We start from the raw sequence: 12,510 nt of genomic DNA, 5'->3' as shown, positions 1-12,510 counted from the left end.
ATTATTTATTTATTGCAAATAATCATGTCCCATTTCTTAAGGTTTTGTAGGATCAACTTTCTATTTAATTTGCAGAAATGTGCATCATGACCTCAGAAGGAAATACTTCAAAATGACACCTAAGTTTACTGCTGAAAGTATACAAAAACAACAGTAATCAAGGAAAAAAAGATATATAATGCTCAGAGCACGTTCTCTCTATACACGTCAACATGAAGTATGCTGCAACCTGAAATGCAGGTGTAAGTGTTTCATAAGAGAATGCACTGTTATCAGCCCTTTCAGAATCAAGAGCTACCGATCACTTAACGTATTTCAAATGAATAAACACCCAAATACATTTAAGAGTTTAAAAGTTTTCTAAGGAATTGAAAAAAAACATACTTATTATAAAAATGTTAATGAAACTTAAATGAAATGCTTTGCTACAGTTATTATCATTATACATTAAATATATCAGGTATGTTTCACAGTGCTTAAAATATGCTAACAGTAAAATAACAGCAAGATATTCCCTGAAAACAAATGTAATGGGGAAGTATTTCAGAAGAGGTAGATGAAACTAGGCAGCTAATTCAGGAAAAACGAAATTATAAGGATTACTGCATTTAACTAGCACTGTTAGTTTGATACAAATATTTATAAGTCTACTGCATTTCTCTTTGGCTGAATCTTAAAAGCAAACTTCAACATACTTAAAGTGCAATTAAAGCTTTACACACCCTATACTGAGAATGTAATCGATGATTAAAGAGGTCTTTTAAAACTGTCTCACAACTCTTCATAGCAAATCTACATTTTTTTATACTTAAGATATTAATGGAAGGTGAACAACTATCAGTGGAAACATATGTATATAGGACATAAGAAGCCCTTTAACTCATGGGACACATGAAAGTAAAGTCATCAGGACTTGTACCTTGTGCTGGCGATACTTGGTGATTCTGCTCCAAGCCTACATCTTTCTAGCTGATTAGCCACAATTTGCCTTTCCACTTCCAGTTCTCTGGTAAGTCTTTGAAATTGGAGCTCCTGAAATTTCAAAATAAAAAAGAAAAGCATTCTTGATGTTAAAAAATTGGTGTGGATTAATTCTGAAAAAAGTCAGTTTCATCACAATCATGTTTCTTGTTTTGACTTTTCCTTAGTGGAATAAATTATTAGATGAATTAGATGAAAGGGGGAATTTAATGGTTCTTTAAATCAGTGGTTCACACAAATTTAATCACCTGTTACAAAAAGAAAAGCGTATTTAAGCATTTGTGGATTTTATTCCTCCCACAATTAAGATTTTTGGTATCTTCTTATGTTGTCACAATCTAACAAAATTGGTGCCTATAAAGTTGGTCCTCAATTTCACTTATAACAGAGGTATACTATAAAATATTGTAGTCTACCCTTTCCAATTGCAAAACTTCAAATCCTAAGTTATGCTACGTTCTGACTTCTATATTCAAAAACTCAGAAATTGTTATTTGAAACTGGCTGCGGACGGAGATATGTTATTTCACCATTTCATATTTCAGCTTCTGTTATATTTCTCAGTCATAAGTACCAAACCTCAGCCTGCATAAAATCTGGAACAGCTTTTGGAACATAATACTTCCAGGAAGACATGGGAAATACATGGAGCTACACAGAATCTTTGTGTATTATGAAGATCTAGAAATCTATTTTTTTATGAATATAATACTCTGAAACCCGTACTGTCATCAGGGGATATTTGTGAAGTTTTACTCCACGGTTAGGTTTTGTTAATGACAGAAAAGTATTCTATCAGAGCAACCGTATTATTTTTCAATTTGATATTCTCCATTCCCATCATGTTAAATAAACTATTCAATATTATTTAAAATAGATGCACATCACTATTTAATAATTCGATCGATTTTGAGGGAAGTCAAATACAACACAAGCATTCCTTTAATTTCAAAAAGTAAATGACTAATAAGCTTTCCCCCACCCCAAATGTATCTGATGTAATTGTATTACACATCAGTTGCAAGCCTTGCCATATCACAAAAGTCACTTTCACTCACAGACTGTAGTTAATGCAAACAATTTTTTCATACCTTAGGTTACATGGAACAAGGCTTAAATACTTTATTTTCCTTAACGGCTCCTGAAAGAGATCTCTACTTCTTGCAGCTTGTGCAGCTGTTCAGCAAGAGCAAGCGCAGCTCAGCAATGCACCTGTGGCTCCCAGCAGTCTGCAAGGACCTCTCTGCACCTCTCAGCTCCAGCCAGGGGGAGAAGTCCGAGTAACTGTGCCTAAACACTACTCTAAAACCAAGATTCACCTTACAGAAGCAGGGATAAAGTTTCTTCTCTTGACTCCTGCAATGAGATTGCCTCCAAATAGGAGGCTAATTAGCACTGATTTCGTCAGGAAACCAACTAAAGACTATTGCAAACAGCAGCTGCCATGCTGCTGAAACTGCTCCATAATTAAATAATAATAATAGAACAAAAATAAAAAGCTACTTCTGAAGGTGTGATTTGAGCTCCATACAACAAACTGGCCAGTTAAAGATGTGTCGCAGAAGTTACTGTCCCTCCCACAAGGCTCAAGTGATCGTAGACACTTTCAAATACTTCTCACTGCTCAATAACCAAACTGAATACTTCTATATACCCTAAATGTTGTCCAGCAAGGCTTTTTCCCTCCAGCATGATGAACTTACCCACTACTGCCATGGGACAGAGGCACAGAATGGGATCAGGTTGGATGGGAGATTAAAGATCGCCTAGTTCCAACGCCTGCCATGGGCAGGGATGCCACCCTGCATCGTCCAGCCTGGCCTTGAACACCTCCAGGGATGGGGCATCCACAGCCTCTCTGGGCAACCTGTGCCAGTGCCTCACCACCCTCCGAGTGAGGAACTTCCTCCTCACCTCCAATCTAAATCTCCCCTCTCTTAGTTTAAAGCCATTCCCTCTCATCCCGTCATTATCTGATTGAGCAGGGTCATTCTCCATCTTTTTTGTAAGTTCCCTTTAAGTACTGAAAAGCCTTTCTTCATAGGAGAGGTGCTCCAGCCCTCTGAGCAACTTCATGGCCCATCCATATTACAAGACTGCATTTTTCTTCTATTGCTCTACTAAGAAAATTTCACTAGAACAATATATTCTGTAGTTCTGTACATCTTCATGCACTTGATGCTGCCCCCCCACAATCAAGTATCAGCAAAGTAATACTTGGAAGTCTGAACACGCATAATATATATATATAAATTTATTTTTTTTAAGAATGTTACACTTGAAAACACTAAGATGGATTTCAGGGTGCCCAAGAAACAGCAGTCCTGAAATGTAACATACCACCATGCTGAAAGCAGAGAAGGTGTAACTGGACAGCAATGATCAAGCTCGATTTCAGGCTTCTCTATCAAGCAAAATTTTAAGATTGATCATCTATTAGGGTAAAATTTTATAACCTTAAAATGGTTTCTGATTGTTTTGGGCTCAGATAAGCAAAAGAAACCTAAAAACAGACAGACATCTAGCTTTCCCTAAATGCCAGCATACGATCTTTCCTCTTGGCACAAAGCTTTTTCATTTTGAAATAGTTGCATATTTACAGTAAAGCCCCTCTCAGAAAATAACTATGCAGACCATGGAGGCCAGGGGAAGTAAATGTGGTTTTCAGCTCTTTCCAGGCCACCCAGATCTTCAGTTGATGGAGGCAATTCAGTGCTCATTTATAGCGTAAGAGAAAGCAACTCTTTCCACTAGGCTGGCACTTACTGTCAAGCTTCAACGTTAGAAACACTTAGCACAGTCAATGCTCAGACATGAAAAAGCATTTTAGGACATATGTGCTAAACTTGGATGTTATTCAAATCCTCCTCTGAACAGAATTTGAAAATTAACACTCCTTTTAATCCTGTGACCTGATACAAAAAGCATCATGAATGTGATAACCTTTGGACCACAGCACATCTTATGGGCCTGTATTTGGACTAGAAAATATGGATAATATAGAAAGGTTTGTACAAAACGGAACCGCATCGAATAGCACAGACCCAGCCTGAGAAACCAGGTCTTAGCATGAGGTAACTTCATGTTATACAAAAGAGGTACACGTGCATTCTGTTCTTTTGGACAGTTTGTGTTTTGGAGAGGAAAAAAAAATATATAAAGTTTATTAAGCAAAAAAGCAAATAAATTTACAAATGAGAATTTATTTTCCAGTTAATATAGATGAGCCACGTAGCCAAAAAACGATTCACCAGCCAGCCATTAACATGATTAGTGGGGAATGCAGAGATTTTCAAAAAAACGTTCAGATGCTGAAGTTCTGTAACTTTTGAAGAAAGTGTAGGCAAGGCAAGCTTTTTCCCAAGTAAAATATGATGTGTTATATAGCATGTCACAAGCTTAAAATAAACAGTATTGCATTCCTCACTTGCTGAGATAATATAAAAAGTGTACCCTACGGCTAAGACTCTTTCCCATTCCTTGCTGTTTAAATAGTTTTAAAAGTAACGTCATTGATTTAAACTATGAAATTGAACACAAGACTCAGGTTGCAGTTTTATTATTTACTGATCTTTTAATTAGATGAATAAAAATAAAACATACGCTAGCTATTATTTGCTTCCACTCAGCCAATCTCTACTGCTTTGCCTTTTCATTACAGGCAGAAGCATTAATAATAACATTAGTCTAGAAAGCTTAATACATGCTACATATACACATTTACTTGAGTACTCACCCGCTTTGATGCCTCCTACAGGCCGGAGCGCAGCGGGCCAGAAGTGGGTGGCATCCCTGCTCCTGGCACTGGGGTTGGAACTAGACGGACATTAAGGTCCCTTCCAGCCCAAGACAATCTACGATTCTATGATCTACACCAGTTCATATGTATTTCTGCAGCAAAATACTTTATAAAGAAAATGTTATCACCGGGCAACTTTTTACTTTGACATTTTGCATTCCAGAAGGAAAAAAAATACAGTGACTTAGCAAATCAAACAGGCTGACATATTCTAAAAGCCTACATAAAGTAAATCAATTAAAAAGGAATATGCACAAAGGAAATAGGACAAAGCTACAGGTGCAACAGTTACAATGGTAGGAATCAGACTCATGGGAGGGAAAATAAGTTCTGGGGTTGTCAACTGACCTTGCATCTACAGGATGGCATTTTGTAAACTAATTCGTCACACGATTCTGTCCTAAAGGTGTTTAAGAGAGGAACCAGATAACTAAGATCAGATAAATCGGTGATCTCTTATTTCACAGTGTGCTTGCTTTTTTACAGTTTTAATAGGCATCCTTCCCCTACCCTTCCTGATAACTTCTCAAAGCATACTCAAATTCTTCATCTGGAGAACAGAGCTCCACCCAATACCAATAATCACCTGAGGTTTTTGAGGATTTCGGGTGATTAAAAAGATCAGGATTAGTGAGGTTTAACTGAAAGCACTGAGGTAAGTCTTTTCTTTTTCTGCTGAAAATCAGCTGTCTAACTTCACATCACATCTCAGTGAGAGTGTAACCCCTGTCTAGAAAATCATATGATTTGGTTTTGACTGGCAGAACACAGAAAACTTTTCTCTTGAAAGAACACTGTGATATAGAATCAGTACAGGAAGCTGCACAATACCCAAATTAACAAACTGTCTATTTAAATAAAAGATAATAATTTAAATAAACAACAACAAAAAAGCAAAGCTATTTTTTCCCCATGCTGCAAAAAAAAATCAAAAGCTAGTTAAAACATAAAGAACCATATTTCTATTTTTCTTGGGTGTGGAAAACATGAATGTAACAAACTGACAATGTAGGAAGAAATTTTACTTCATTAATTTATGCTATGTTTAAAAAGCAAAACTCGCTAGCATTCTAAATCAGAAAAACTGTGCAAAGTAGACATGACAGAAAAAGACAAGAAATCATGTTTGGCCATTTCACCTGAGGTATTCAGCACTGTTGATTTTGTACCAACACCCTCAGTTGTCCATTTACAATATTATCCATGACCTGTGTATCTGCTGCTAAGAAAAAACATCACAGTGTACTAAACTGCAAAGGCTTATAGAATCAAAGAACACCCTTATTTGGGAGGGACTCACAGGATCATCAAGGCCAACCCCTGGCTCCATACAGTACCACCCAAACATCAGACCATGCATCTGAGAGCGCTCCTTGAACTCCGGCGGGCTCAGTGCCGTGACCACGCTCCTGGGGAGCCTGTTCCAGTGTCCGCCTACCTTCTCGGTGAAGAACCTTTTCCTGATATCCAGCCTGAATCTCCCTTTATGATTAATTTGCCATTTTAAAATCATTCTGACACTTATGAGGACCTAATTTATTTTTGCAAGTGAAAGCAACATTAATTTACTCTGTGAAAGCAGAAAAAAAAAATCAGCTTCATTTTTTAATTTGAATAACGTTCTTAGCATTCAGACTGTGATTCCAGTGAAGTAACAAAGCTAACATACTTTTTGAAGCAATGGATGCTGACTTACATATGTCTCTTCTTAAATTTGGCATCTGTAACAGTAATTGCAGGTCTTAAATACCTGCATAAATACCTAAGAGATGGATGATTTTAGAGGTGCTACCTTCTTTATAGCTGGAATACCTGATGTTTTAAGCCTTTTTTGTTTTAGTTTAAATCAGACAGTTATAGGAAACTAAGTCCTAATCAGTTTTCAGTAACTGCATTGCATTGATCATTTTCATAGTTTATAGTCCCTTAAAGAAATTCGGTACTTCCTTCATACTATTTGCATTGCTCAATAAACCAGCATTTATCCTTTGTTTCAGACCCCACAGTCAGTTCCATAAAAATGAACAAACAAAATGAGCACCCAAAACCAAAAAGCTTTTTTTTAAAAAAAAATATTTAAAAAAACACATCAAATGCTAAGAGTAAACTTGGGAGAAGGGGGAGGGATACCACTCTGAATGGACACCTACCACCAATATGTTTATCTATCATATAACATACTATTTGTTGCAGGAAGCTATTTGAATTTGTTTCTCTGAAAGGAGCGGGAGCCGTCCCCCTCACACAGGATGCTCCCACACAATGCTGGCAACACAGGAAGCTGCTAGCCTAAGCAAAAAAACACAATTAACTATTTTTTTTATAGCACTGGCTTGTGACAATATGACAGGAGTCAAACAAAATAATTAGTACGTTTGTTTTCACTTGCAGAACATCATCTATGTGGGCAGGGCATAGTAAAGTTATACACGTAGATTACCGAATACACTGCCATACTAACCAAAGATTTGGTACTAACCAAATCTTCTGAAACACATACACTACAATGCTTCGGCCAGAGCTATTTTTTTTCCAAGATTACTCAATACATAGAGGAAAAAAAATGTAATTCTACTCACCTGTTTAGCAGTAACTACTTAATCACCTCACAAAACGACAATTTTGTACTCATAAGCTAAATTTCATTGCAAAACCACAGGCCATATTTCTTAACACGAAGCTATAAAAAATACTAGCTTTTCATTATTTTCAGGGAGAAGCAGCGTATACACGGTTCAAGAAAGAGGAAAACTTGCTTTGGAAAGGCAAACATACAGACTGCGGGCAGACAAGCTTCCGTGATTAAAAGCCAAAACTCAAATTTCAGAGCTCTGTAACCGTGGAGGCTCTTGGAGGCTGAAGGTTCTGGAGCAGAGAAAAGCCCTGCACAGGGTGTCAATGTTGTAGTGTATACCACAACTGACCAAACAGAGCTAGAAGCTCTGAATGCCCGGCAGTAATTTTTCTGCAATGATGTTGAGACCTCACTCACAAAGATACTTCAAGGTCTTCACTACCAGGAGACACAGATGAGGCAAGTTATACCAATCACGAAAACACGCTGCTCTCTTCTTTCGAGAGCTGAGCACCTCTTATAGGCTTGTGGCTCTCTAACAAGTGGGAAAAAAAAGTTGTGAACGTACTACGCTTGGCAGTTAAAACAAATACTTGAAAACAGTTAAGTAATTGGAACATAATTTGTATGACAGACCATAATGACTATTATTCCCTTATTGAAGTCTTTGGATAGCATAAGAAAATTTAGAAGCAATTGCGTGCTGTCTGTGCATCCCATTATAGCACTATGTCACAGAGATCCAACATTTTCATTTTTGTTAACCAAGAACTTTTCTACCTCAGTAATATGGAGGAGAATAAGCACTCAAGATTTACAATGTTGAAAAATAAAAATTTTGTTCTTCTTGCTCTATTGTAATTTGAAACCTGGCAAAATACAGGTAATTTAAAACTCTAAATACAGGGTAGAAGGTCCAATTGATTAACTGAAGGCTTTCTAGTGACAATTGTCCAAGAATCAGCAGTGATGTCACAAGTAGCAAAAACAACTCTTGAACTCTTTTTGAATGGCATGTGCCTGTCTTGCCACACCAGGATCAGGCAGCTGGGACACCTGGGAGAGATGATGCCATTGATGCCACAGAAAGGGAAGCATCTTGCAGCAGCGTCAGCTTCTACCAGTTCTGAATGGTTGCTGAAGCAGGCTGGGGCAGAATACAGGGCTGTGATGCTATGTAGTAGCACTGGGATACGCTAAGTTGCTTAAATCACCAAACGTCACTCTTTGCGAAAAATCAAGTAGTAATTGTAAGTTAACTTTGAAATGTTTTCCTAATCATAAAAATTTTGAGCATTGAACAATTCAGCTAAGCCTCTTCCAGTAGTCCGAGTTGATAAAAATGTCTGGCAAGCATTTGAGAGGAATACTTTTACCTGTCAGCTACTGCTTCTCATTCAACTGCAACATACAGTGCAGAGACGCACAGCTCTCATTGCCTATGAAAGGGTTCATTGTGCTAAAGAAAGGCAGTTATATTTTGGACATTTCTATGATACAAAGGTGCAAAACAAGAGGAAAAAATTAAGTTAATTTATACCTTCTTCACATTACAAATGCCAGCCCCCACACTAATCCATGCACAGTCCTACATGCTTCCACTTGCTTTAATTCTGAAACAAATTAAGGAACTGACTAAAACACATCAAATATATTTTCTCAACCTGAATACTGTACTTTAGTGACCCAATATTTGAATTCTCTACTGTAGTCTATTGAAAGAAAACGAAATTTTTAACTAACCATATTAGATCAACCTCAAAGTTTTCTGTAAAAATAAAGTTTACTCACACACACAACTGCATTTTCATGCTTTCAGTATCTCAGTATCTTCCAAAACAGAAGACAAAAGATAAAAAATTGGACAGGGTAAAGAGAATCACAGATTACAGATTGGAAACCACACAGCTACAATTATTGGCTGATCACACTTACTCTGCATTCAACAGCAGTAGACCATTAAAGCCCTTAATACTTTTATGCCTGCATTGTTCACTGCTCTGGTAAAACAGTTTAGTGCTGCTCTAGCAGATGAGGGATCAAAATTTCAGCAATTAATAGAAAAGTACTCTCATACAATGACAGAAAGGAGGAATGCCACTTGAGGTATTCACTGACTTCAGCTGAGTAGCATCCTCTTTGAAAACTGTTTGTTACAATGATGGGTTATTTTAAATTGCTAAGTGTACTGTTTTGCCAGCTGCTGATTAGAGTTGAGTTGTTGCAGAGTAGAGCCTGGTAAGCTACCAGTGTTACAAGAGGTATAAATACTCCAATATATTTTGTAGATGCCCACAGTTTTAGGCAGGCTCTTCTTCAAAGGGATTTTCCCCTTAGAAGCTTAACAATACAATGCTAGAAGGAAAAACTAATTTCTAATTCTAATTTCTAATCTAATTTTCAAATGAAAAACAGAGTATAAAGAATTTTGATTCTGGAAATGAGTTAGCAGTTTCATCTGAGAGAGGAATTCCAAAAATTTTGTCTTAAAATTAAAGCCTTGGGAAGCAGACTTCTCAGACTTGATTCACCAAATCTGGAAATATTTGTGAACAAGAGAGGTAGCAAACTTCAAAGTTCTGTACTTAAAGGGGTAAGAATGATCTATACAGTTGAAATCAACATTAAGAGAGTTGAAAAAAGATCTCCCAGTCATTTAGCAAAGATTTTGTTTCACTTAGACAAAGCCTGGAAAGCCATTTACTAAAAAGTACCAACCATTTAATAAAGTTCATCTCAGAATAGATATACATATATCCATCTAACCCATCACTAATCCAAATCAGAATTTCAAACTAAGACTGTTCAATTGTTGTGCCCAATTACCAGAATTGCATTTATTACGTCTTTTTTCAGGTATTTTGTTGAAGCCACATGCCTATGCGGTTGGATTATGTAGTGCTTTATATCAAAGTTATATCTGAATTGGTAGAAAAATCTCTCAAACTTAATATCAAAATACAGTAATTTGAGCAAAAATGTTTGAAATGCGCAATAAAAAACTCTTTGCTGTATGAAGAACACATTCTTTCCGTCAATTCCATATGAAAGCTGTTTTTTTGTAGTTTTCATTTTTCCCCCCCCACCAGCCCCATAAAGAAAAATTCCTCAACTTCCATCAAAATAATTTTGTACTTAAACAACAAAGAAGGAAAAAAAGCAAAGTGCACATTTTCTAAGTACATGGTTCAATACTGTTATGGAAAATTTAGAAGTTTTGCTGAAGTGTTGAAATAAAGGGAACACTTCTAGAAAAGCACATAGGAAACCACAAGAGATTTATGATTATTAACCCAAAAGCATATCCAATCATTCTCAGTCTATTATCACCTGTTTACAAAGGAAAAAGTGAAAAGTTGGCCATCTTTGAACTAGTTGACACTTAAAGAACAAAGAAATTGAAATAAATAAAACTACCACTGCTGCAACTGCTTCTCTCTTGGCAAACGAATCAGAAGCAGTATATTCACGTTACTTTTCAAAGCTGGAGCAATGGAAGGTTCTTCCTGTGAGACCTTTTTCTCCCTCAGCCCAATCACTGAAAAGGAAAGGCAACACCAAGCAGGAAATTCAATTTTCAATGATCTGGTCACCCACTTCAATCTTGCCAATTCAGCAACAATTAATTCTAAATTCAGTAGTGTAAGGCCTGTGCTTGTGAAACAGCAGTGATTCACAATAACCTAGAATTTCACCTAGAGTAGTTGACAACTAGCTGCCTTTATATTTCTCCAAAAAGTAACTGCTATGATGTTGCCCTTCCAAAACAAAACACCATCGTATACATGCAACTATTAGAAGAAAAAAGGCTAAAATACATTTCAGCTTTAGTACAGTTAGTCTTCGGATTTCCCTGCATTCAAAAAGGAAATCCAATACTAGAAATGTTAACTTAAGTTGTGTTAAGAGTCAGTCCTTCCCTTGATTTTCATCCAAAAGTACGTCCACTAGTGAGGCAAACCGAATAGCTTATCCTGGTAAAAGAACTATCCTCCCTACCCTCATTTAAGACAGCGGAGGTGGCAGTGGCGTAGATTATCCTAATTAGGGATTTGTTTTCATGTTTAAAAACTAAGCTTTGTCAGAAGAGCACAGGTGAAGCAGTAGTAATCAAATTTTCTTTGCACTTCTCAATCACTTTTGGTGAAAATGATACATTTCCCTAGAATATAATCAAGAGATTTACACAGCTGTCTGACAGTTTTGTCTCAATGAGGGGAGCATTCAGAGTTCAAGGGACATGCTCTATTTTGATAACAAGGTTGCCTTATACTGATTTGTGATCTCAAGAAAAAGAAACAAATGGAGAGGTTATTTAAAATGTCTTGTAAAGTTAATAGGCTTATTAATTACTGAAACTTTATATATCACAGAATCACAGAATTGTAGGGGTTGGAAGGGACCTCAAGAGATCATCGGGTCCAACCCCCCTGCCAAAGCAGGTTCAAAATATCTATGCCATATGATACGTCATAGATATGTCTCTATCTACGCCACTATGGTAGACATTGCTTAACAAAGTCATTCAATAAATTTATGTACTTATGTCAGAACTACTGCAGTAACTTTAATAGTTTTTATTAGGTTAAAATCTTGTATAGTTGCACAAGTAATGATCATTTTTTTTCTCAACTTTGGTTCCACTCTAAGCGTGTCTAAAGTAATGAATTTAAGGTGTGGCAGCTCTATTGCACAAATACAGATCCACTGCAAATAAAGAGAGATTTCTGAATAAAACAAAGTTAAGCCATAGTAAACAGCATATTAGTTTCCATTCAAACTTAATAAAGTAAATAACTGCACTGGAAAATATTCTGTTCTGGGATTTGTGCCATACAGGAAGGGCGTTGAATATGTCAGTGTCTGTCCATAATTAATATCAACAGAAAGAATACCAGAAAGCTACAGTTTGGTTCTTTCAAGTTATTATTCTCAAGAGCAAAGCATGATTTTTATCTTCCTCCCCATTCCACTCATTCTAACACGTGTACACACTTTACAGAGCTAATCTACAGTTTAAGTTTGTGTTTCAGCAACTATTAAAACACAATTTTAGTTGTATTTTTTCCTTTGATCGGAATGGAGTTGCTTAATATCCATAAATTTGAGAGTCTTTTTTTGAATGAAGAGTGGAAGAGGTTTTAACCTCCTTTTT

General features: G+C 36.5%; 1 protein-coding gene across 19 annotated transcripts in view; it reads right to left on the bottom strand.

Annotated features, from left to right (window-relative positions):
- PKP4 (plakophilin 4) overlaps positions 1 to 12,510 on the bottom strand; it is a 94,796-nt gene that overhangs the window by 57,411 nt on the left and 24,875 nt on the right. For 14 of the 19 annotated variants that reach the window (XM_080600015.1, XM_080600017.1, XM_080600016.1 and 11 more), the window contains one exon: positions 920 to 1,032. The exons of the other annotated variants lie outside the window; for them this stretch is intronic. In XM_080600015.1, coding sequence (XP_080456141.1) covers positions 920 to 1,032 — 113 coding nt within the window. Of the gene's footprint in view, positions 1 to 919; positions 1,033 to 12,510 lie in introns of those variants that run through there. 19 annotated transcript variants of the gene reach the window in all.

This window comes from Anser brachyrhynchus (genome assembly GCF_964034855.1).
Source record: "Anser brachyrhynchus genome assembly, chromosome: 7".
Lineage (NCBI taxonomy): Eukaryota > Metazoa > Chordata > Aves > Anseriformes > Anatidae > Anser > Anser brachyrhynchus.
The sequence above is the reverse complement of the archived record's forward strand: the minus strand, read 5'-3'. Positions and strand labels throughout refer to the sequence as shown.